Here is a 22,640-nt window from a genome sequence, read left to right on the forward strand (position 1 = left end):
GTCACAGAGATATGGACAACTAGCTTCCCAGAAACAACAACCAAACGACAATGCAAACCAAGGAAGAGCTGCAAGAAAACGCCCTTCGGATGTTGCTACGACAATATCACCGTTGCTCAGGGACCATTTGGTCAAGGTTGCCCGACACCGCAAACATGCAACGAGACACGATACGGTTGCTGTCCCGATGGCGTGTCACCAGCCACTGGCCCCAAGAACAAGGGTTGTCCCGACTCTCATTGTAACGAATCACTCTTCGGTTGCTGTCCCGACGGTGTTACTACAGCGCAAGGCAACGATTACGAAGGATGCAAGAAACCGTGTAAAGAAACAGAGTTAGTTTCCATTTTTATAAAGTAATCTCCTCACATGTATGATCTCAGTCTTATAAATTAACCGCTTGTGCATTTAACCGCGTAGATTTGGATGTTGTCCTGACAACGAGACTGCAGCGAGTGGAAAGAATTATCTGGGATGTTGTAATATCACCAAGTTTGGTTGCTGCCCAGGTGATATGAAAGCCGCTTCTGGTCCTAATGGCGAAGGTATGTGTTTCGTCTTTGTATCGTGTAAATTATACACCTGTATAAGAATATACAATAAATCTGTATGATATTCTCTTACTTAGATTAGACTGGTCATGTTATATTATGTGTTTTTATTGAGTATTGTACGTATTTTTAAACGTTTTAAATAATGGCACATGTTGTATTAAGGTTGCGAGGAAGAAGTTACTGAAACATCGGAGATATATGAAATAACAACTATTTCACAAGATTGCGCAAACACCACTTACGGTTGCTGTCCTGACGGTATCAGCATTGCAAATGGTGCTAACTTTGAGGGGTGCGGCGTCATTAATACCGAAAACTGCAGCGCGTCCTACTTTGGATGTTGTCCTGACGGAGTTTCCGCGGGTTGGTTGCATAATAATAAATAAATTATCACAAATTTTATAAGACATTAGCTTTGGAAGCAGTTAATTATTCACAGAACTCGCTGAATCGAAAAAGATACTAACATCGCCGGCTATTAATATTTTGAAACCTATCATTAAATATAAAATAATATTTTATAATAATAGTGCGTTATAAAAGACAAGTCGCTTTTTACACCAATTTTATACCATTTATTTGTCATTGATGGATTCATGCCATTAATCGATTGAATGGATAATTGGAAAATATCGAAACAAGCTGACGAGCCATTCTGAACTACTCCTATATGCTTCCATCGTTCGTGATTGTTTCCATAGCTCTTGGACCGGACAACTATGGCTGTCGCATGCCATGCCATGACAGTGCTTACGGATGCTGTGAGGATGGAGTAACACCGGCACATGGACCGAACAATGAGGGATGCTGCTTATCGACCCCGTACAAGTGCTGTCCGGATAACATTCTGCCAGCTCGTGGACCAAACTTCTACGGCTGTGGCTGCCAATATACGAGATTCGGTTGTTGCCCGGATAATTCGACGGCGGCGCGCGGATCAAACAATGAGGGCTGTGGCTGTCAGTACACACCCCACGGTTGCTGCCCGAACCGGTTTACCCCTGCCAACGGACCTAATTTCGAGGGTTGCCCGTGTTACACTTACCAGTTTGGATGCTGTCCCGATGGCATTACTATCGCCAAGGGCTCCCATGGTCAAGGTAACTATATACGATCGTGGTAAAATAATATAAAATTGACTTGTTGAGTGTAGCTCGAGCTTAAGTCAAAAAGAATAGATAATTATTACATGCTTTGTATAATGCGTTGTGTAATATTTACAGGTTGCGGATGCGAGAACACGCAATATAAATGCTGTTCGGATGGCAGAACGCCAGCTAAAGGACCAAACTTTGCGGGATGCACCTGTGACGCATCGCAGTACGGATGCTGTCCCGACGGAATCGAGGAAGCTCAAGGGGAGAACTTCGAAGGTTGTCTCACAGTACCTTCAATGCCTGGTGCTGCATGTGGTTTGAAGAAGGATAGAGGCTCTTGTCGAGACTTTACAGTCAAGTGGTTTTATGATACCGATTACGGTGGTTGCTCGAGATTCTGGTACGGAGGCTGCGAGGGTAACGAAAATCGATTCAAAACACAGGAGGAGTGCAAAGAAGTTTGCGTTCAACCGAAAGGAAAAGGTAGCTATATTCAAGCATGATATTTTGCAGAATAATTGTTACATATTGCATTTTCCTGCTATACTTATAAGATTAGAATTAAAAATGTATTTCTTATTTATAGAATTTTAAAATCAACTCCTTATAAACAAACCAATTATATCTATTTAACGTATCAAAATTCAAAATTTACACAACGAATCTTCGGTTTATTTTGCAGCTGCTTGCTTCTTACCAAAAATCGCTGGTCCTTGCGAAGGATATCATCCAACGTGGTATTATGATGCCAACAGGAAACAATGCGGTCAGTTCGTCTATGGTGGTTGCCTCGGCAATGCTAACAAGTTCAAAACAAGGGAAGAGTGCGAAGAACTTTGCGTCACACCGGACGATATCGGTAAGCAAGGTTATCAATTACGGTATATAAAAATATTATATTCTCATTTAAATTATTTTGCTCTTGTTAAATATGTATTTTTAATGTATTTAATAAAAACCTTTACTTATATTATATTAAATTTAATCTAATAGATAAAATATATTACACCTGAGAGAATTTACGGAGTCAGTTAAACAACTAATACTTATAAGTTGTAAGTTTATATTATTTAAATTTTACAGATCCTTGCGATCAACCGAAAGAAGCAGGTCCTTGCGCAGGCAATTTCACAAAATGGTACTTCAACCGAGAATCGCAAACTTGCGAACAATTCGTATACGGTGGTTGCAAAGCGAACGACAACAACTTCCCGACAGAAATCGCTTGCCATCAACAATGCTTACAGCCAGGTCGAAGGAAAGGTATGTTTCCGTTTTCATTATTGTTATTGCTTTTTGTATGTGCATTAAAATTTCGTGTATCTTAAGTAAATTATTAGTTTATTTATGACACTTATTTTAAAATATGGTTTAAAATTTAATCAGTATTTATTACTTGATAAATCTTTTCTAACGACGAGATATTATGCAACTACTATTTTTAAAAAATTGATTCTATGGTTGGGATTTAATTTAGTAACAGTAGTTTAATTATATGGAATGCTTGATATTGTATATTTAATAATTTTAGCAATGGCAAACTTTAATAAATTTTATCTAACAGATGTGATCAAACGCGTAAATCTAATTAATAATATATAACGCATTTACCTTTAATATATGTGAGATATAAAAATTTATCAAAAGAATAGTTACTTTATACTTTATACTTTAAAGAATTGTTACTTTATACTTTAATATAAATAAGATCTGTGAGATAAAATCTAAATAAGATTTAATATCTAGGAACTTAATAATATTTATAGTTTTTACTAAAAATATATTATGATAAAAGAACCCTATGAGATTACTCGGCACGTAAATGGAGCATAAGCTGCATAAGTCTATCAAGAATGAGTAATATTCTTGTAAGTGTGTTGGGCTTATTCAAAACTGCCACGGATATTACTTCTAAACGTTCCTCTAGTCGTTCCTCAACGACTCGATCGCACAGTGATGGACGAACTTTTGCAGTAAATCTGTCTGACGTATGCGCTATGAAGAGAGATCCCGGACCTTGTCCGGGCTCGGCATTGCGCTGGTATTACGATGCCGAGCGTGGCACTTGTAGCCAATTTGTTTACGGCGGTTGTAAAGGCAATGCCAATAGATTCCGTACTCTTGCTGCCTGCCAGCAGCGCTGTCCTTCACAAGGTATAGACAGCAACGAAGAAAGAAAGAGCTTAATCGCTTCGTGGTAACATCACGCGCAATTTGACAAGAAACCTCAATGCTCTTGCTCGATTTCAAGAAAGCGTCAATGTTGTTGTTGTTGTTTTTTTCGAACCGTATTTAGTTCATAGGTGATGGTAACCGAAAATAGAATGCAACGTTGAGTCGTTATTACATGTCGGCAGCAATATGAGACTGGAATAACGCAATCACATGATTCACGATCGCGCGTTAGCTTTCACATAATTTTAGTTTTATGTGCACGCTTTCACTTGCATAATCTCGTCCAACACAATTTAAAAAGACGTGAATTTTTCTTGGATTTTTTCATGTAAAGTACCATATTATATTTAATGCTAAAATTACATTTTTGATAATTGCAGGATTAAACATGATAAATAATGCCTAATTATGGTTAATTAAGAATTGAATAGTGATATTATGTTATTAAATTACTTATAAATTGTACTTTAATAATTTTAATTATATAATAATTTTTTTAATATTCTGTGTGTGCATGCGTGCGTGCGTGTGTGTGTGCGTATGTGTATGTGTGCATGTGTGCAACCCCATAACATTAATATGATGGTGATAGAGTAAAAACCAGCAAATATAGGTTTTTATAAATTATTTACTTGAATTGGATATGAGTCTTAGTCACAGCAGCTGAGTAGTTTGACTAACAGTAGGAATAAGAATTCTTAAACTAACGACAGGTATAATGAAGTAGTTGGAATAGGATTGAATGTTTCTAATTGCATGCGGTATAATAATTAATGCGATTAACAGATATTTGCACGTTGCCACGGGCGGAGGGTACATGCATGGAGAAGCAATCTAGATGGTACTTTGATCAATCAGAGAATCGCTGCATGCCATTCTATTACACTGGTTGTAATGGCAATAAAAATAACTTTGAATCTAGAGACGCATGTGAGTCTGATTGTCCGCCTAAAATCGGTAAGATTTCATTTCCCTTACGTTCCTTTTATAACATCTTTTTTGTGTTAAATGTTATTATTATACTTTTAAAAGCGCACATTTTTTGGCGTTTTTAATAGCATTAACAGTATAAATCGTCTTTTTTCAAACTTAATTTAATTATAATTGAAACAGATTTACATTTAATTGCACATAATGTGTGATATTCTATCATATGTAACAACACATTACAATTTTTTTCGTTAATATATAGTTATATAGAGAAATTATATAGAAAAAAAGTATAAATACTTGCCTCGATTTCTCTTTTTCCCCCTATCTTTTTCTCAAATTCTATAATATAAAAGTTTATGTCAAGGCTTTTGAAATTAACTATTATTACTATATTAACATATCATATTTTAACGTTAATAAGAATTAATTAATAAGAAACTAAAAATTCTTAACCTTTCTTTGATTTTTAAAACTTTTTACTAAGCAATAACATAGCACAAGTATAATTGCTAAACTTACGAATACAGAACAAGATATCTGCCTCCTGCCCGCTCTCTTGGGAGAGTGCCACAACTACACTCAACGATGGTACTACGATTCCTATGAGCAACACTGTCGGCAGTTCTATTACGGTGGATGCGGCGGGAATGAGAATAATTTCGTAACCGAACAGGACTGCGTCAACAGGTGTGAAGTGGTCATTACCACACCGCCTCCACCGGGACAAGTCGAGTTCCGGATAGGTAACGTTTCTAATGGACTTCGGAAATTGTTCATAAGTAACACGGTACCATTATTCATCTATTATCGAATAGAATTCTGCTTCCTGCCCGACGAACATGGTCCTTGCTCCGAGAATCAAGTCAAATGGTTCTACGACAGTCGTGATGGGGTTTGCAAACAGTTCCGATACGGCGGCTGTCAGAGTAATGGCAACGATTTCAACACCCGCGAGGAGTGCGAGTATCGCTGCGGAGAAGTTCAAGGTACGTTAGCTGTAAAGCTGAAAAATAAAAGAATATGTATGAAAGAATAAAAATACCAAAATTTATACTTGTCATCAAAAAACTCTAATAATTATCTCCAATGAAGAAACTTGAAACACATAAAACGAAATTTATTTAATTACAGAAAAAAGTTATTTAATATCTTTGTTTGATTCACGTAGTACAAGGAACCCGGAAAGTGTTGCAAATATTCCAAAAAAATTTTATAATAATTTCAGATCCTTGCATCCTGCCACAAGTGATCGGTCCTTGTAACGGTTTTGTAAAGCAATTCTACTACGACAGACGCAGTGATGCTTGCTACGAGTTCGAATACAGCGGCTGCCAAGGCAATAAGAATCGCTTCCAGGATAGAGAATCTTGCGAGAGGAAGTGTAGGCGGCAGACACCACCGGAGGTTACTCAAGCACCAGCCACGATAACTCCGCCGACTGGAGAACCGAAGAGTACGATTTGCTTGGCGCCGGTCGATTCTGGCGATTGTGAAGAAAGTCTTACCGCGTATTACTACGATGCCCAGCATCAGATGTGTCAGGCGTTTATTTATGGCGGGTGTGGTGGAAATGCCAACAGATTTCAGACCGAAGAACAATGCGAGCGGCTCTGCGGAAAATTCCATGGACAAGGTAAATTGTAACGAACTCTATTTACGTTGCCATTTTGTCTGTAATAAAATCTGTTCATTAAGTACAAAGCACTAGATATATAGTTTATTCAACATACATATGTATAATCCATATTACGAGAAAGATCCAATATCTCGAAGTTTAAATTTAAAAATGTTTGCATAGTAATTGTCCCTATTCTTTATTCTTTTACTAAGCATTTTTATAAAACAATTATTTAAAAAGATTAATTAATATGATTAAAATTGAATTAATGGTCTCTCTTTTCAGATATGTGTAATCTCGCTGTGGACTCCGGCCCATGCAGAGGCACTTTCCGCAAATATTATTATGAACCAAATTTACGTGCCTGCCATGAATTCATGTATGGTGGATGCGATGGCAACGCTAACAGATTCAGTACAATTTCTGAGTGCGAATCCATTTGCATACATCACGAGGAACCTCTACCTCCCGGAAACGACACCAGTGTTTCAAACTTATGTACGTATATTTATCTCATTGTCTCTTTAACGTTTCCTGTTGAACAATGATTCCTTCAAGCACTTAATTTTCATGTCGTCGTTATATTTTCATTGAACTTATTACTATAAAATATATGGATCGTATAATAGTCTTTATAATGATGATACAGCGATCTGTAAAGAACCAGTTGATAGTGGATCTTGCACGACCGGTGCTACGAAACGATTTTACTTCGACGAGGAACGTCAAACGTGCCGGGCGTTTATTTATACCGGATGTGGTGGCAATCGCAACAGATTCAAGACTTTCGAATCTTGCATTAACACTTGTCTTAGGAGTAAGTTTAGGAGAGCGAGTTCGCTAATGAGTTTCTTATTCTTTTTTTATTATTGCAGATATACAGCTTTGTTGCAGTGTTACCAGCAATCGCCATTTTTATGCATATATAATCTTCATGTATTTTTTATATGTTTAAAGGCTTTTCTCGCTTTTTTTGGCAATTTTTATTCAAGCTCGCGTCTCTATCTCTCAATCCTTTATACATGCGATTAAAATGTATTCGTATATTACCGTAATCGTAATTAAATTTAAATATATATTTTAAAAATAATGATACATTTAAAAATGTACATTCTCCTATTGCGATTAAAGTTAAATTTACACCCAAACGTAAATGTGAAGATAAAAATTGTTGCACGTTGCACATATAAATTTGTTTTCTACAAGATACAACAGCAAATAAAGCATTAACTAATAACTTTTTAACAATTTTTATGCATCTGATATTTAATGCAAATCATAAAATTGTAAATATAGAAAGTTTTTTATATATGTATTATAAAAATTTTTAATATTGCTTTGCTTATATTTTTCTCCTCCACTGAATGCTAACGCGCTATAATATTTTTTAGCAATATAAATGTGTCAATAGCTTTTCTTCTCTTATATTAAAGTTACTCTTGCCGCTTGAGAAAATAAAATTTTTCAATTTTTCGTAATCCTTGATTACAGCGAGTAACGAAATAGATGTGGATTCGAACGATACGAAAGATCGGTGCGCGGAAGCCAGAGAAGAGTGTAATATCATCCGTTGTCCGTATGGTAAAGAGCAATACGTGGATTCACAGGATTGCGAACGTTGCCGTTGCGTCGATCCTTGTAGAACGCAGATCTGTCCTGAGGGTACTCGATGCGCCATTACGCTAGTCGCTACGCAAGACGGCACGGAATACAAAGGCGTTTGTCAGTCAAGTAAGCATTGTCTTGCAATTTTTATTTTGTTTTAAAATTTTTTTCGTCAATTTAGATTTTAAATAATTCTTTACGCTATTATAATTAGCGGCATTTGTAATATTTACATACATCTGAGAAAGAACTTCATTTGCGCAGTAAGCGGCGTATGAAGTGCTAAGTAATTTTCTTAAAAATTAGAAGAAAAGAGAGAGAATAAAAGTTAAATTGTCGTCCCTACTTTTATGGAGAAATATATTCTTCTGAAGATAGTTTTGTATTAAATTATTAGTCATTGTATTATTAGTCATCTCCCTATGAATTTGTTTATATAAATATCTGCATTTAATATATATGTATATAAAATTGCAGTCGTTAAACCCGGTCGTTGTCCAAGAGTATCCAACAGCACGAGATGTGAGCAAGAATGTGTCACGGATGCGGACTGCCCCGGAGAATCGAAATGTTGTAACAGTGGTTGCGGTACATCCTGCCTGGAACCTGCACCAGAAGAACCTTTGACAACGACACCACAACCCTCCGTTACCTTGCCGCAATACGGTGGTGAACCTGCGAAGATTAAAGAACCCGAAGAACCTCGTGTCAGCGCGCAAGAAGGTGGCTATGTCACGTTGAAATGTGTCGCACTAGGAAATCCCAGACCGATCATCACATGGAGAAAGGATACTACATTGGTAACCCATATCACAGTATATTTCGAGTGCGCTAAACAAATACTTTATATTTGTAAAAAATATAACAATTAATATATAACTATAATTGAGCAATTATTTTTCTATTGTCTGAATTATTGAAAATATTTTATAACTATTGTCCATTTTAGATTGGACCTTCGGAGAAAAGACGACGTATACTACTCGATGGATCTCTTCAAATTATTAATTTATATACTTACGACAGAGGAACTTATGTGTGTACCGCTGATAACGGTTTAGGACCACCGGTAAGGGCGGAGTATCAATTGGACATCACAGGTACGTAGAGAGAATCCATTTATCTTACAAAGAGTGATCTCTGCTCAATATGGCTAGGTAGTATAGCATTGATTGGTTATGGGACTGACACTAATTTGATTGTAAATGTCTTGTTAATGAATGTCTTGTGAAATGCGGTCGAGAGTATTGGAATAACATAGATTTCTATTTTTATTTAATGCTAATACTGAGATATCGATTGTGGGTTTAAATTTTAGTCAAATGCATTTCGATTGGCATGAAGTAGAATTAATAATGTCCTGTAGCACTAGTTATAAATTGAATGTCAGTTTGCGATTTTCGTGGTGATGGTGCGATTAACATTTCTCTTTCTAAGCATCGCGCATGCCCCTTTTCTTGCACTCTTTAGAACCAAGCGAGCTTCCCGTTGCCATCATCGGAGAGCCCGATACTCGCATAACGGTGACGATGAACTCGCCGATAGCTCTGCATTGTTATGCCATGGGATGGCCGAGGCCATTAGTCACTTGGTGGCGTGGCGACCAAATGTTACCTCTGTTTTCGGACAATTACGAGCAAGACACCGATTATACTCTTCTGATACGCTCGGTAGCACTAACCAGCCTCGGCATTTACACTTGTCAGGCGTTTAACGGTATCGGTACACCGGCCTCTTGGTCGGCGACCTTGCAAGCGATCGGGCCCGTCTACAATGTTAAGCCCGAACACGAAGAGTACACCAAGTATCTCGTCCAACCACCGAAGAGACCTACTACTGAGAAACCGCAGTATCCTTACAGGCCTACCAGAACGCAATCTCCCGAGCATCAGACCTACGCTCCCGTTTATTCCTCGAAACCGCCTTACATTCCTCGTGTTATTCCTCTCGAAACCACTACCGTCGAGCCTGGTAGCGGTAGGTTCAAAGGTGAGATTGTGATGGCTGATACTTATGTTTCTAGCTAGATTGCGCCGATCATTGTGACAATTAATTCGTTGCTTCAAATTTATCGCTTTAGATTTCCCCGTAAAGTTTTCATGTCGGTGAAAAACTTATCTTTCACTACAGCTTTTAAATAAAGTTTTTTCAAAATGTTTTTTTTTCCGCGAACTGGTCACAATGATGGTGTTATTTCTTTTTCCTGCATGCGCGCTTAGTATGGAATTTATTTACATTGCATTGTACTGTCAGGCTGAGAATGCGTTAAGGTAACTTGCTTATTGGCTACTTGAAATATATTCTAAGAATTTAACAATGTATCCGTATCGTTAGAAAAAAACGAAACTGATGTAAGTATACTCCAAATGGACTTTTTACATTCTCTTGCTGAGAGAAAAAGATTTCTTATTTAATATTCACTAAACGAAATTTTTACACTTTGAGAATATTAATAAATCTTATTTCTTTATCACATAGTGCCGGTCAAGGTCAACGTATCGGCAGGACAGTCGCAATTCCCTGAAGGCAGTGACATAAGCATCGCTTGCACCGTCGACGGTTATCCGATTCCACGTGTACTCTGGTATAAGGACGACGAACTTATTCAAACGAACAATCGAATACAGATTTCTGGTAAAGCTATAAGCAATAATATGTAGTTTATAAAAAATATCTCTTTATACAATTATTACAAATTAAATTTTCTATAACGGTAATAAAATAAATAATAATATGAATCATACATTTCTACTTTCAGAACTCAATCGACTTATTATTAGCGATGCAAATCGAGAGGATTCTGGCCGATATCGATGCGAAGCGGCCAATGACTTCTCCTCGAATTCCGATAGCGTTGATATACGCGTAGCTGGTGAGTGATACTGATTGATATCAATATATATATATATATATATATACGCTAATATTCCTTAACATGAAAAATTTAACATGCGTTTAATTAATGTGATTAATTCTTTCAGGTATCTTTATTCATCCCCATTGTCAGGATAACACGTTCTTCGCCAATTGCGAGCTTATCGTGGCGGCCAAGTATTGCACGCACAAATACTACGCAAAGTTCTGCTGCCGATCGTGCACGGAGGCCGGCCAGCTGCCGGCGAGAGGACCGCATATCGAAAACTCGAGAAGAAGAAGGAGATCGATTCTGCGAATGCTCGTATAAGATACGTAATCGACTTTTCGGTATTTCCGACACACGTGATAGCACATATCGATTCTGGATCGTGGCCGGCGGGATTCGCAATAGAAAATAAATGAGGAGAGGAAGTTATTGCGCGTACCTGCCCCTATCGGACGTGCCGGATAATCGACTTGTTAAATCACTGCCAAAGCCTTAGAGCGTTTATACATAGGTATAATATATGTATACGGTATATTCCCATCAAAAAAAAAAATAAGCGTGCGAAACTCGATATCGCGCATCTTGACCTGCGCGATCTCGTTCTTCGACGTTTTTATCCATGTATATACGATCTGACGCTGAATCCTAGTCCGACGGAGCCATATTAGGCGGGGTAATTAACTCGTTCTTAAGAGACCAGTGGAAATGTCGCGACTGCGCGTACCTTCCAGATGACATCCCGCGTTACCGAAGTAACCAATGTCGACTGATTAAGCGCGTAATTTTGCGGGTCGTATTATCGAATACGTGGGAAATATTGTTTCCAAACTGGTGTTCTTTTAAGTATATATTTTATGTGTCGCCATAATAACTGTACTTCAGGTTAATCGTAGAATAATTGCGATAAACTCACAGCAGCGTACCCGCAATAATGTGCGATTCTTGTAAATTTCTTTTTGTGAAGTCAACAGCGAAGCTTTTCGGCAATTCCTGCACAATCTTGAGAATACGATCTGAAGAGTCTTCATCCCTATGTGGGACGATATAGCGTAGCCATTCCTTTCTCACGCAGCATAGGATTAATGAGCACGATACGACGATATGAGAATGGAATGATATACAAAGTAAAGTTTTCTCTCATAGAACAGTTATCTAACAATAAGTCGAGTGATGTCCCTCTTCATTGGATACACTGTAATGCGTAATTAAAAAAGGAACTTGTACCTATTCCTATTAAGCGTATGTGCACACGTTACGTTGTATAATATAAATAGTTTATTATGCAATATGCCATTTATACTCTATAATATTGTTATTACTTATTTCTTACACTCGTACATGTGTTAGCATAACGCCTACCGACTCCAAGATAAACTCGTTATCTTTCGTTATCATATATATATATATCATTCTTCTTTTTTAGACAAAGAACGCTTAACATTTTAAGAGCAAATGTCGGTATTAGACATCTATCTAATGAAACAAAGATAATAAAGAAGCAGAACCTTAACATTTATATTCAGTTGAGAAATTTGATGATATTTAAATTTTTGTTAATTTAATTTGTTGTCTTCTTCAAAGATAAAAAGGCTTTCAATCAGACGTGTAGCTTTGATTTGATGTACATTTAACAGAGTTTCACTTTCTTTGAAAACAATTTGAATTGTATGTACTGAAATGTTTATTCATGAAATTAAGATTGACTGTAAATGCCCATTTGAGACTTCATTATTCGATAACAATTCTGAAAGTAAAACTAGATAATTTCTACATAAATCTTAAATATGCGCAAACAAGAAACATGTAATTCTATTTATGCAAACAACGCGTAAATATAATTTCGCGCTCGACTCACTTAATATTCTTAAATTATCGCGTCGCATCGCATCTTTCACCTGTCGCGACACGCATGTACAGCCAATCTTTTACTTTATCCAATCAGCCATTGCATTCGTGTGCAAATTTACTGCATTTAACGTTTGTTCCTGAAACGTTTTAATCGTAACTATTAATTACGCACTGTTTGCTATCGTTAGACGCATCGTCATTCATGATGTATCAAGTAGAGTAGAAATACCGATTATAAAAAGTTGACGATCATAAAGATAAAACGGGAAGAGGAAAGGTACCAAAACGCATTTATATACACACCGTAAGTGTAAGACGTAAGTCGAGATCGTTACCGATCAGAGTCGACGTATCGCAAAACCTCTAGGACAACTCCTGATTGTTCCGTACTTGCACCGATTCAGTCGCAGTAAAACGCAGTGCCTTATTAGATGACCTTTGAAAGGATTGGGAAAAGAGTGCTGAATATACACGACGTCTCGTTAGTGTAAATAGCTGTTCACATATCTGCGTATTACTTTCCCATATGACGTCAGTATTGTTGTCGTATATAAAACAAGATAGTAGATTAGATTCATCCGGAAGACATGTTCATTCAAAAACGCGAACAAGAATAGTATCGACGAAGATATTAAGTACTCTTCTCCTCTGTGCTCTCCTTTAGGTATGACCAAGAGAACATGTAAAACCGTTATAGCGAATATAGTACTACGTAGCATAGTGACCCATTTAATTCGATAAAGCGATCTAGTAATGATATAGACAGTCGACGTTGATCAGTTGTCCCCCGTAGATTCGGAATTGATTACAGGAAACAGAAACGGATTGAAAACGGAGGGGTGCGAAAAGGTAATTGCGTTAAAAATCGTAAAGCACATCCTAGGTGTACATCGCCCGTGTTAAAATCGTTCTATTGTAAATAATTATTTACATCGTATGATTCGAGGCATTGTCGCCTGCGAACATGCCCCGTCACTTTACGTATATAGATATAATTTTCACACAGCGTTGATTTAACTTCACGTTAACATTACGTATCACGAAAGGGTGACATATCTTGTACAGTAAGTACCGATGTCCATAGGTGCGTCTAGCAACGTTTACGATTACATCAATGGGCCTGATTAAATTGGGACCGCGATTCTCACGGATTCGTTGGAACTTACCTCGCGCATAACGACGTCGGTTATCGATAATGATCCGCTGTCTTCCTCGACACATCGGCAAAGTGTGTCGCACCTTTTTTCCTATTTTGACGTTGCGATATTTCATCACGATCGAGTGCTACAAATTTCGACACAAACTTGACCTCCTTGTAGAAGAAATTTGCCCAAAAAAAAAAGGAACCACGATTCATATCCCTCATGCGTTATATCGATAGAGGTATAGAGCTCATCACAACAGTGCTACCGTAAAGTCTTATAGCGGATGTAATTGTAATTGTAAGTACCCGTAGGTAATGATTAACATACATATATATAATTTTAAAATAAAAGTAGATATAAATATACGAGAGAATGCTATTATCTACGATTATTGTATGGACAATAATAATACATAAGGTCCTTAAATATATACGATTACACTGTCAAAACGATTATTATTTTGCGATAACAAGGAACCAATCGACGAGATCGTTCATAAGAATCTTTTTTTCTAATTGCTATACAATAGATAATAGCGATACAATAAAACGGTTTTTTAGTAAAATGTTACTATAATTCTATAATATATATATATGTGTTACTATAGAATTATAGTATTATTGATTAAGGATCTAAAATACTTATTAAGTCTTCGGAGATTAGAAAATCGACACATAAATTCAAATAGTAATCAACATATATGTATAAAGTCAAGTTCTCGTTGGTCCGTTGCGTAAATTCGGCACGCGACTAGGACGCATCAAAAAACGCTTGTGCTGTTCCTCTGCTCTGACGGTTCTCTCTATGCGTTCCGTGGCGATGCGTTCGATCTCCGCGAATAGCTCGCTGTGTATGTCTATGCATTGACGGAAGTCTTTACGATCTAGCCGATACACCTCGCAGACTTCGATCGCGACGACACTGGCTACTCTTCGCTGATCCGCCACTAAGAGCGCGATCTCGCCGAAATGGGCACCGTCATTCAAATGGCACATCTCGAAATAAACACACAGAGAGTAAATTTCTTTTTCGCAGTCCAAACGAACTTAATATTGGATATTCAAAGAACTAACTTCCTTTCCAGTTGGCGTCAAAACCGCGACAGTCCCGGAGGACAAGAAGAACATACAGTCACCCTGACTACCAGCTTTAATGATTACGTCGTTTGGCAAATATAACTCGAATTTTAAGTTTTTCACTATTGACTGCAGAACGTTTCTTGGCAAATTCTTAAAGATTGCCACGTTCTCGATCAATCGTCGACAAGACTGAAGCGCGATCTCTTCACGTAGCGGCTCTGTAGAAAATCCAGATTTAATATTAACAGTTATTATTTGTAAAAATTTTATGCTCCTCTTTTTTTCCCATATTTTATTAACCTGTCAAATCTGATAAAATCCGTCTACTGCGAAAGTAAGTGTTCTTGAAGCGATAATGATAATAAGCTAAGAGACGTTTCTTCATGTGTGGCAATAATTGTTTTTGTCTCGTGTATGCTTTCACTTGGTCTATTAATTCTTGAAATTTTGATTCGGATGACTTTCTTTCAGCTTTGATATGAAGGAACATAACTAAAAGACACGACATGTCCGACATTTGAAGGAAATGTCTAATAATGCATGATTTTTAATAATGAAGTGTAGATCTTACTCAATATATAGCACACAATGAATCTGCCGATAATCATGAGGATACTATTGAAAATGATGGAACCATCTGTCTCTGGTACAAACGGGCCGTAGCCACTTGCTAATATATTTTCCAGTACGATATATGCAGCGTTTTTTAATCTGAATTGGAGACTGCTGTCTTCCAATCTCATCATCCAACAATCTTCGCATTCCTTTTTACACACATTACGAAATACATTTTAATAATTGCCTCTTGAAAAATATAAAAATATGGAAGTTCGCGTAGAGATCAATATTGTAGGTATGCTTACCTTCGGCGGAATGTTCATAAAGTACATCAGCAAAATCGGTATCAAGTAACACAAACAGGAAAACCAAAAGATTAAGTATAATCCTAGCAATAGGGTGGTACATAATTCCAAATAAAAATTTTTTATTTCGAAATGCTGAAAAATTGGTCGATATGATGCATATTGTATAATCTTCGTAGAAAATATGAGGAAAAATTACCACAAATAGATAATAAATGTTTGAGTTAAAAGTGCAATAGCGTGTTAATTTCAGGAGAGGCATGATATTAATTAAAGTAACGATATAATGAGGATTATTTCCCGGTAATCTTCGCCATTGTAGTGTTATATAACTATACGGAAAAGACGATAGCACATCCGGCACAAGAAATCCTTTGAGATAAAACCTAAAAGAATATGTATTTAACATTAAGCGGAAATTAATAAAAATAATTGAATAAACAAAAAGAATTAACGAAATATTAGATACGATATCTCACGTAAATATTTTAATAGGTTTCAACTCGACAGACATAGTTTTCTCGTCGTAATATCCCGTAATACAATTAAGTATTATATCTAACCACCAGATCGCGTAAATTGGAAGATTCACTGTATCCAGACGAATTGTTTCGTAATCCATTATAACGAAGCAAACCATAAAGGGGATTGTAAAGAAAGCGATCACGTATATTGCCGTCATCAAAGTATCCCACATAAATCTGTGAATTCTCTTATTCAGAAAGAGAACAATGCGTTTTTGTTGTACATCAGAAAGGTAAAGGTATTGCCTGGCATAACTGAATGGATGTATTATCCACCAATATTTAGATTCAGCATGTCTTGTTTTTTCGGCGGCGATTGTGGCATTGCTGTCCAGGTGAAAACCACATTTTGGAGTGTACTTGCTGATACCGCACCAGGTTATCCACGCGTTTCTAAAAGTCAAGGGTTTTACATCCATAAAAGGAAACTTACTTTCTCTTTTCAAAGACAGTTCACATATATGCTCGATCATAGTTAATAGCAAGAATAAAAAAGCTTTTTATCTCATTGATGAGATATCCAAATGGCACGTAAGGTTAAACGAGTAACTTGTTTATGTCTAAAGAAAACTTCTATTGTTTTTTTCGGAAATTCTCGGTAGTAGCATTTTATTTTGTAATCTTTGTAACTATGAAAAAGATTTACGTCAACGTATTTCTTAAGCTGGGATAAATTAAAATGGACTATTTAAAATACTTTATAATGTATCTAAAATTAAAACGTTACAATTTGACGAATCGGTTATTGTTTGCTATAGTATTTTCACATTTTCTTTTTCTCATTTTCTAAAAAATTTATTTACACATGCTACAAATAATAGAATTACGTAAAGTTGTAAAGAAATAATTACTGCAATGTGATGTATGTTATTGCATCTATGATTAAAATGTATTTATGTTAAAAAATATAACTACAAGCTATACCTTGTAATAACGTTACAATAGATACATGTGTCTATCGTATCATCTAGTATAATTTGTCTATTTTAAGTAAGTAAAAATTGCGCACTTTTAACTGTTGCATACATTGCAATTCCGGAAAGAATTGGATTTCATCGATATTACCGATATATTTAGCTTAAACTTTTTTTCAAGAAATAAATTCACAAACATTCTTCATTACTTCACTTGTGCGTGTACTGATCATAACACTTGTGACAAAGATTTTGATAATTAATAAAATGAGGCATACATCAAAGCAAGAATCAATCAAATATTCTATGTAATTAAACAATTTTATCTCTCAACTTTAGTACAAATTAAAAATAAAATATAAGTACAAACGATGTTGAAATGCAACTTCTACTTTTGATGATTAATACACTGTGAACAAATAAATGTTTAAAGAATTGAATTACTCTTCATTGCTATTTGGTATATTTATTTTATCATTTTATTTCAAATAACAACATGATATTATGTAAAAAATATCTGGTAAACTATCTTAAGAAATACTGACGCAACTAAACAGTAAAGACCCAAAGATTTTTATTGAAGCAAATAATAATTACGCTGGATTTAATTTAAGCTATCAGTCTTCCCGGGTATTTTCTTGCATTTTTTATTTTATTTTGTAAACGTTTTAAAAAAATATGAGTCATGATACATCTATGTGTACATATTTCTGATCTGATTACATAAGTGATCGCGTCAAATTTCTTGAGGCAAGATTTCTTCATGGATATAAATATGGAAATATGTGTATAATATTACGCTGTTGAGGTTTATAATATCTAGAATATTGTTCTATCATGTTTATATTCATATGTATGTAGAATTTTTGCGACGTAATACGATCCTGTTAGACTAGAGGTTCTCAAATATTTTTAACAGTAAAAGCAACGTATACATTTCACTCAAAAGTTCAAATTTATATCTTGTATATTAAATTTAAATGTATTAAAGTGTTTTCTAATTGCAAACATCACAAATCTATATAAAACAAAATACAATTTTGTTAGAAAAAATAATAAATATATAGCAGTTGCAACAAAATCTGCTTATAGTGAGATTTACAATAGCATTCAATTGCATGTTATATTAATCTTATTAATCCTACATTATTCGCGTAGTTTTTTTCTAACGTAATTACTTGCATAAGGTATATGTTACACCCCAACATTACGCTTCAATTTTTATTGTTTTTTTTTTATAATTTACAGTTAAATAAAGGTTGATAATATTTTATATATCATTTAGATAAAGTGCAAAGTTTTTCTCTAATTGTGAAACAATTTGTGCAGCATTCGATCGATAAAAAGTTTTTACTCTGCGAATTTAGTAAATTTCTAAGGCTGGGGTGTATCTTACACGCGAGTAACGTAAGATTAAATGTGAAAACCTCTAGATTATATTACAAGCAATTTAGCTTCTTCACTTTGCACATATTTTATATTAATGCAACATTGACAATACTACGATATTATATAAATGCGCCATCATGTTTTTAGATAATCTGCTATCCGATAACTCGCGTACGTTCCTTTTGAGGTTTATTATAGATGTTTCACTTTTTTTAAAGATACAATATTACAATATTACAAAGATCACCACCCTAGATATTCGAATAATCGATGTTTCGTATTCATGTTTACCGATTGAAACGATTATTACGATTTGTCACGTTCACTTGACAAATCGAGCGTACACGTAACACGCGGATTACATATACAACATGCATCAGGAATCGATATAGTTGAGCAACATTAATTATCAAAATGAATCAACTTGTTCAGGGATACGTGACGATATAATGTCAGGAAATGCGCGGCAGGAACACGTTATTCAATAAGCGTCCCTCTTCAAGCTTTAGCCATCAGGATTCGAACAACGGTCAACAATCAGAGTTCTGGTCACACGTATCAAACATCAAACATTTTTCTAAACGGCAGTTTGTCTTTTCTAATTTTACTTTCCACACGGAGTGTGAAAATCTTTACCAAACGTTATAAATTGTCCTTCGTGGATGTATCACAGTGCGCGGTATTCTCTTACGAGGAGGTTTTGTGCGAGGAATATCAGCAATCTTAAACATCGATGCCGAGCAACTCCCGGCTGTCGGCCTTGGAGAATCGGCGACGTAAGCTGCGACGACGAAACTCCCTCCATCAGACGGACGCGCGTTTCATCCGCAGACTGGCAGCAGTCGGGGGTGGTCGGTAACCCTGATACCCGGAGGGATCCAGCAGCTCGGAATTCGTCGGGCCCAGACAGGTGCAGGAGCATACGCTCACGCAATCGTCCGTGTCGTGCATGATGGGCATGTGGCTGGCCAGGAGTTTTCCGTTTACCGCCACAACCTCGCCGTCCAACGTTAAAACGTGATGCGAGGCGGATTGCATCTCGGTGTCTTCGCGGCGCGCCTCACCCGAATCCCTAAAGTGATGTGTGTGTTTCAGGATATTAATAATAATCTTTTTTTTCAGACATATATAAGATAATTCGTTCTGTTAAAAAAAAAATGTATTTACGTCGTCATGAACCGCAATACGAGCAAATTAATACTGGCGGCGACTACGGCCAAGCCAAATAGGATGAAGATCAAACTCAAAATCACGTATCCAGGTTTGTTGGAGAGCGCTTGATCATTCTGCAACACAATTTATCTGTAAATCTTAGTTACTTTACTGCTTCTCTCGTGATCGGCCAAGCGACATTTTATTTACCTGGAGAGCGACATAGTCACCGAAACCTATAGTCGTGAGCGTTACAAAACAGTAATAAAAGCTATCGAAGTAATTCCAGCCCTCGTATCTCGAAAACACTGCGGCACCTGTCGTAATAATTATACTCGAAAGCAGACCGGTCGCCAGCATAAGATTCATCTCTGTAGCTTCGGTTTTTTGACACCTGAGATACGTCTTTGCTCGTCTGATCACGACCGATGCGAACTTGTTCAATCGCTCGCCAATGCTCTGGAACATCACCAGTCCCAAAGGAATTCCCACCATTGCGTACACCATACAAAACGCCTTCCCCGTTTTGGTCACAGGAGTGGAATGCCCGTAACCTTGAAAAACATTTAATTAAAATACGACTTTCTCTCTTTCTCTCTCATGATTTTATTTTAATATCAATTATAAATGTATTTTTCGTATTAGTACAAAACACAATTTTTATAATTAAACTTAGATTTAACGTCTACAGTCTTTAATATATTAAATAATTAAATTTAAATAACTTTCGAGGATAGCACAAGCGCGACTCACCAATCATGGCTAATACTAAAGTGGCAAAATAGAAGGCACCCGCGAACTTCCACTGCGGCCCCGCTTTATGTGGCTTGTTCTCTATTATTACAATTTCGACCATCTTGTAGTCCTCCGGCGTGATATTGTACTTCTTCATCATATTACGGCGTATCTCTGCAGCGGCGTATTTCCCGCCGCGCGCGAACGGCGGAAATAATTAATTATCAATTAACGACCCGCTTAAAAATATTCGTTCGACTGAAACAGCGAAAAGGGGGAAACTCACCCGAGAGAAATTCCCAGCGTTTCCTCTCAGTGTCCGATTCGAGGGCGTCAAACACCGCGGCGCCAACGAGAAGATACGTAAAAGTGCACACTACCAACGACAGAGTTCTAACATTTTGTCTCTTCATTTTCGCCGTTTTGTCCTTTGCGAGAGTATCGCGCGCTTAGGCGCGCTGCAGAATAAAAAATTCAGCGATCACACTCTCAACGTGTTTCCCGAGATTTCCCCAGACAGTAACGTTCCTCGCAAAACGCGGCATTTATGCAGGATAACACTTTGCGCACGGCATGTAAATAAATATTTATTTCGCACCGAAGAGACGAGCGTACACGCGGAAAGTTTATATCGCATATCAGGTGGAATATTCGTCGGAGAACACGAGACGCCACGAAAGTATGCACAGTACTCGCGAGTACAACAAAATCGCTGCACGCTCCGTCCCGAGCACCGAGTATTGATCGCAAACCGACGAAGGGAGTTTCGTGGGGATACGCCGCTGCTGACTTACTTGAAAGTATACGTAGGGGGATGATCGCGAGCCCCGGTGGTAACTATACTGATGTTGCAGCCAAGGGATAACTGCGATAACCAAATGATAATAACATCGATATTGCGGTCCAGTAGTACAACGCGTTTTCGTCGCGACAGTAGTTATATCAGTTATGCGCAGACCACCGATCGATGTGAACGAGCCTCGCCAACTTTGCACGGCAAATCTACTGCTGATAATTTGGCAACTTACGTAACCAACTTATCTACAAATTTATTATATATATGTTATGCATATTAATTTATCTTTTATCTTTTAAATAATTTATTCAATATTCAGGGTGGACATGCAAAATCCCGAAAGAAAATGTGCCGAAATTTGAAAACTCGTATATTTTCCCGAAAAGTCAAAATCCCAAAATTTAAGAAACGTGACAATGTGCCGAAAGGACATAATCCCGAAATCATAGAAATAAAACTCGTATATTGTCCCGAAAAATTATACCGTTCAATCGTATATATACGATGTTTGACGACTGCCGTTAAATTAACCGTAACGATAAAAACCATATAGTTTCACGATCGACACTATATAAATTGACAATATTGGTACATTGGCGATTTTGACGACAGTGCGAACAAATAATATAAATTTACTTTATATCTTGAAAAGAACATATTTATTCCATATAATTTTAGCCAAAATTGACTCGGATTTTGATATAGTTCCGGAGTTGGCGCGCAACAAAGATACTTAACAAAAATCCATGAAATCAGCTAAAAAAACATTATAAACGAGAAAAAAAGGCTAAAACCATTTTGTAGTGTTTTTCTATCATTTTTCTATATATCATTTATAATTGCCGAAACATATACCATAAGTGTTTAATGAAAATAAAAAGTCGCTCGGCGCACGTTTCGTTAAGATCTTGCGCGCTTTCTCGTCTTAGTAATCGAAACTGTAAAATTACCAGTATTAATAATAACTAATTCCAATAGGACAGATTTCAATCTAACGAGTGCTTGTTGAATCGTTTTTCTATCGTTTGCGGTTGCTGAGATATAAGCGTTTAATGAAAATAAAAAATCGTTTGGCGCCCGAATCCTTAAGATTTTGCGCGCTTTCTCGTCTTAATAAACAGAAATAAATAATTGCCAATAATAAAAGTGGCCAAGCGATTTTTTATTTTCATTAAACGCTTATATCTCGGCAACCGCAAACGATAGAAAGATGATTCAACAAGCACTCGTTAGTTTGAAATCTGCCCTATTGGAATTAGTCATTATTAATACTGGCAATTTTACAGTTTCGATTACTAACAATAAGACGAGAAAGCGCGCAAGATCTTAACGGAACGTGCGCCGAGCGAC

The 22,640-nt window shown here is 36.6% G+C and overlaps 3 protein-coding genes across 7 annotated transcripts in view; 1 reads left to right on the forward strand and 2 right to left on the reverse strand.

The window, feature by feature from the left end:
- The window catches only part of Ppn (proteoglycan-like sulfated glycoprotein papilin), an 84,687-nt gene extending 70,400 nt beyond the window's left edge, over window positions 1-14,287 (forward strand). For 2 of the 5 annotated variants that reach the window (XM_071706216.1, XM_071706215.1), the window contains exons 20-39: window positions 2-335; window positions 421-545; window positions 717-917; window positions 1,256-1,654; window positions 1,778-2,134; window positions 2,334-2,510; window positions 2,735-2,914; window positions 4,613-4,783; window positions 5,287-5,502; window positions 5,575-5,745; window positions 5,985-6,392; window positions 6,663-6,875; window positions 7,027-7,194; window positions 7,869-8,108; window positions 8,460-8,782; window positions 8,932-9,082; window positions 9,453-9,971; window positions 10,461-10,616; window positions 10,741-10,854; window positions 10,964-14,287. In XM_071706216.1, the coding sequence (XP_071562317.1) occupies window positions 2-335; window positions 421-545; window positions 717-917; window positions 1,256-1,654; window positions 1,778-2,134; window positions 2,334-2,510; window positions 2,735-2,914; window positions 4,613-4,783; window positions 5,287-5,502; window positions 5,575-5,745; window positions 5,985-6,392; window positions 6,663-6,875; window positions 7,027-7,194; window positions 7,869-8,108; window positions 8,460-8,782; window positions 8,932-9,082; window positions 9,453-9,971; window positions 10,461-10,616; window positions 10,741-10,854; window positions 10,964-11,166 (4,826 nt within the window). In that variant the 3' untranslated portion in view covers window positions 11,167-14,287. The remainder of the gene's footprint in view (window position 1; window positions 336-420; window positions 546-716; window positions 918-1,255; window positions 1,655-1,777; window positions 2,135-2,333; window positions 2,511-2,734; window positions 2,915-4,612; window positions 4,784-5,286; window positions 5,503-5,574; window positions 5,746-5,984; window positions 6,393-6,662; window positions 6,876-7,026; window positions 7,195-7,868; window positions 8,109-8,459; window positions 8,783-8,931; window positions 9,083-9,452; window positions 9,972-10,460; window positions 10,617-10,740; window positions 10,855-10,963) is intronic. The other 3 variants (XM_071706219.1, XM_071706217.1, XM_071706218.1) reach the window with 3 other exon arrangements.
- Window positions 14,288-14,498: 211 nt separating this feature from the next.
- Window positions 14,499-17,544, reverse strand: LOC139772487 (potassium/sodium hyperpolarization-activated cyclic nucleotide-gated channel 1). Its single transcript, XM_071706221.1, has 7 exons — window positions 16,260-17,544; window positions 15,980-16,166; window positions 15,781-15,915; window positions 15,489-15,681; window positions 15,218-15,409; window positions 14,912-15,135; window positions 14,499-14,833 (listed from the first exon to the last, which is right to left on the reverse strand). Exons 1-7 carry the CDS (start codon window positions 16,775-16,777, stop codon window positions 14,549-14,551), a joined length of 1,734 nt encoding a protein of 577 aa, XP_071562322.1. The 5' UTR covers window positions 16,778-17,544; the 3' UTR covers window positions 14,499-14,548.
- A 124-nt stretch (window positions 17,545-17,668) lies between these two features.
- Task7 (TWIK-related acid-sensitive K[+] channel 7) lies at window positions 17,669-21,241 on the reverse strand. The gene is made up of 5 exons (XM_071706220.1): window positions 20,781-21,241; window positions 20,513-20,668; window positions 19,970-20,313; window positions 19,775-19,893; window positions 17,669-19,679 (listed from the first exon to the last, which is right to left on the reverse strand). The coding sequence occupies exons 1-5, from the start codon at window positions 20,905-20,907 to the stop codon at window positions 19,412-19,414; spliced, it is 1,014 nt and encodes a 337-aa protein (XP_071562321.1). The 5' UTR covers window positions 20,908-21,241; the 3' UTR covers window positions 17,669-19,411.
- Between the last annotated feature and the right edge of the window lie 1,399 nt (window positions 21,242-22,640).

The sequence above is a fragment of the Temnothorax nylanderi genome, unplaced genomic scaffold (assembly GCF_030848795.1).
Source record: "Temnothorax nylanderi isolate EJ_2023f unplaced genomic scaffold, tnyl_v1.0 TNYL_tig0050_pilon, whole genome shotgun sequence".
Classification (NCBI taxonomy): domain Eukaryota; kingdom Metazoa; phylum Arthropoda; class Insecta; order Hymenoptera; family Formicidae; genus Temnothorax; species Temnothorax nylanderi.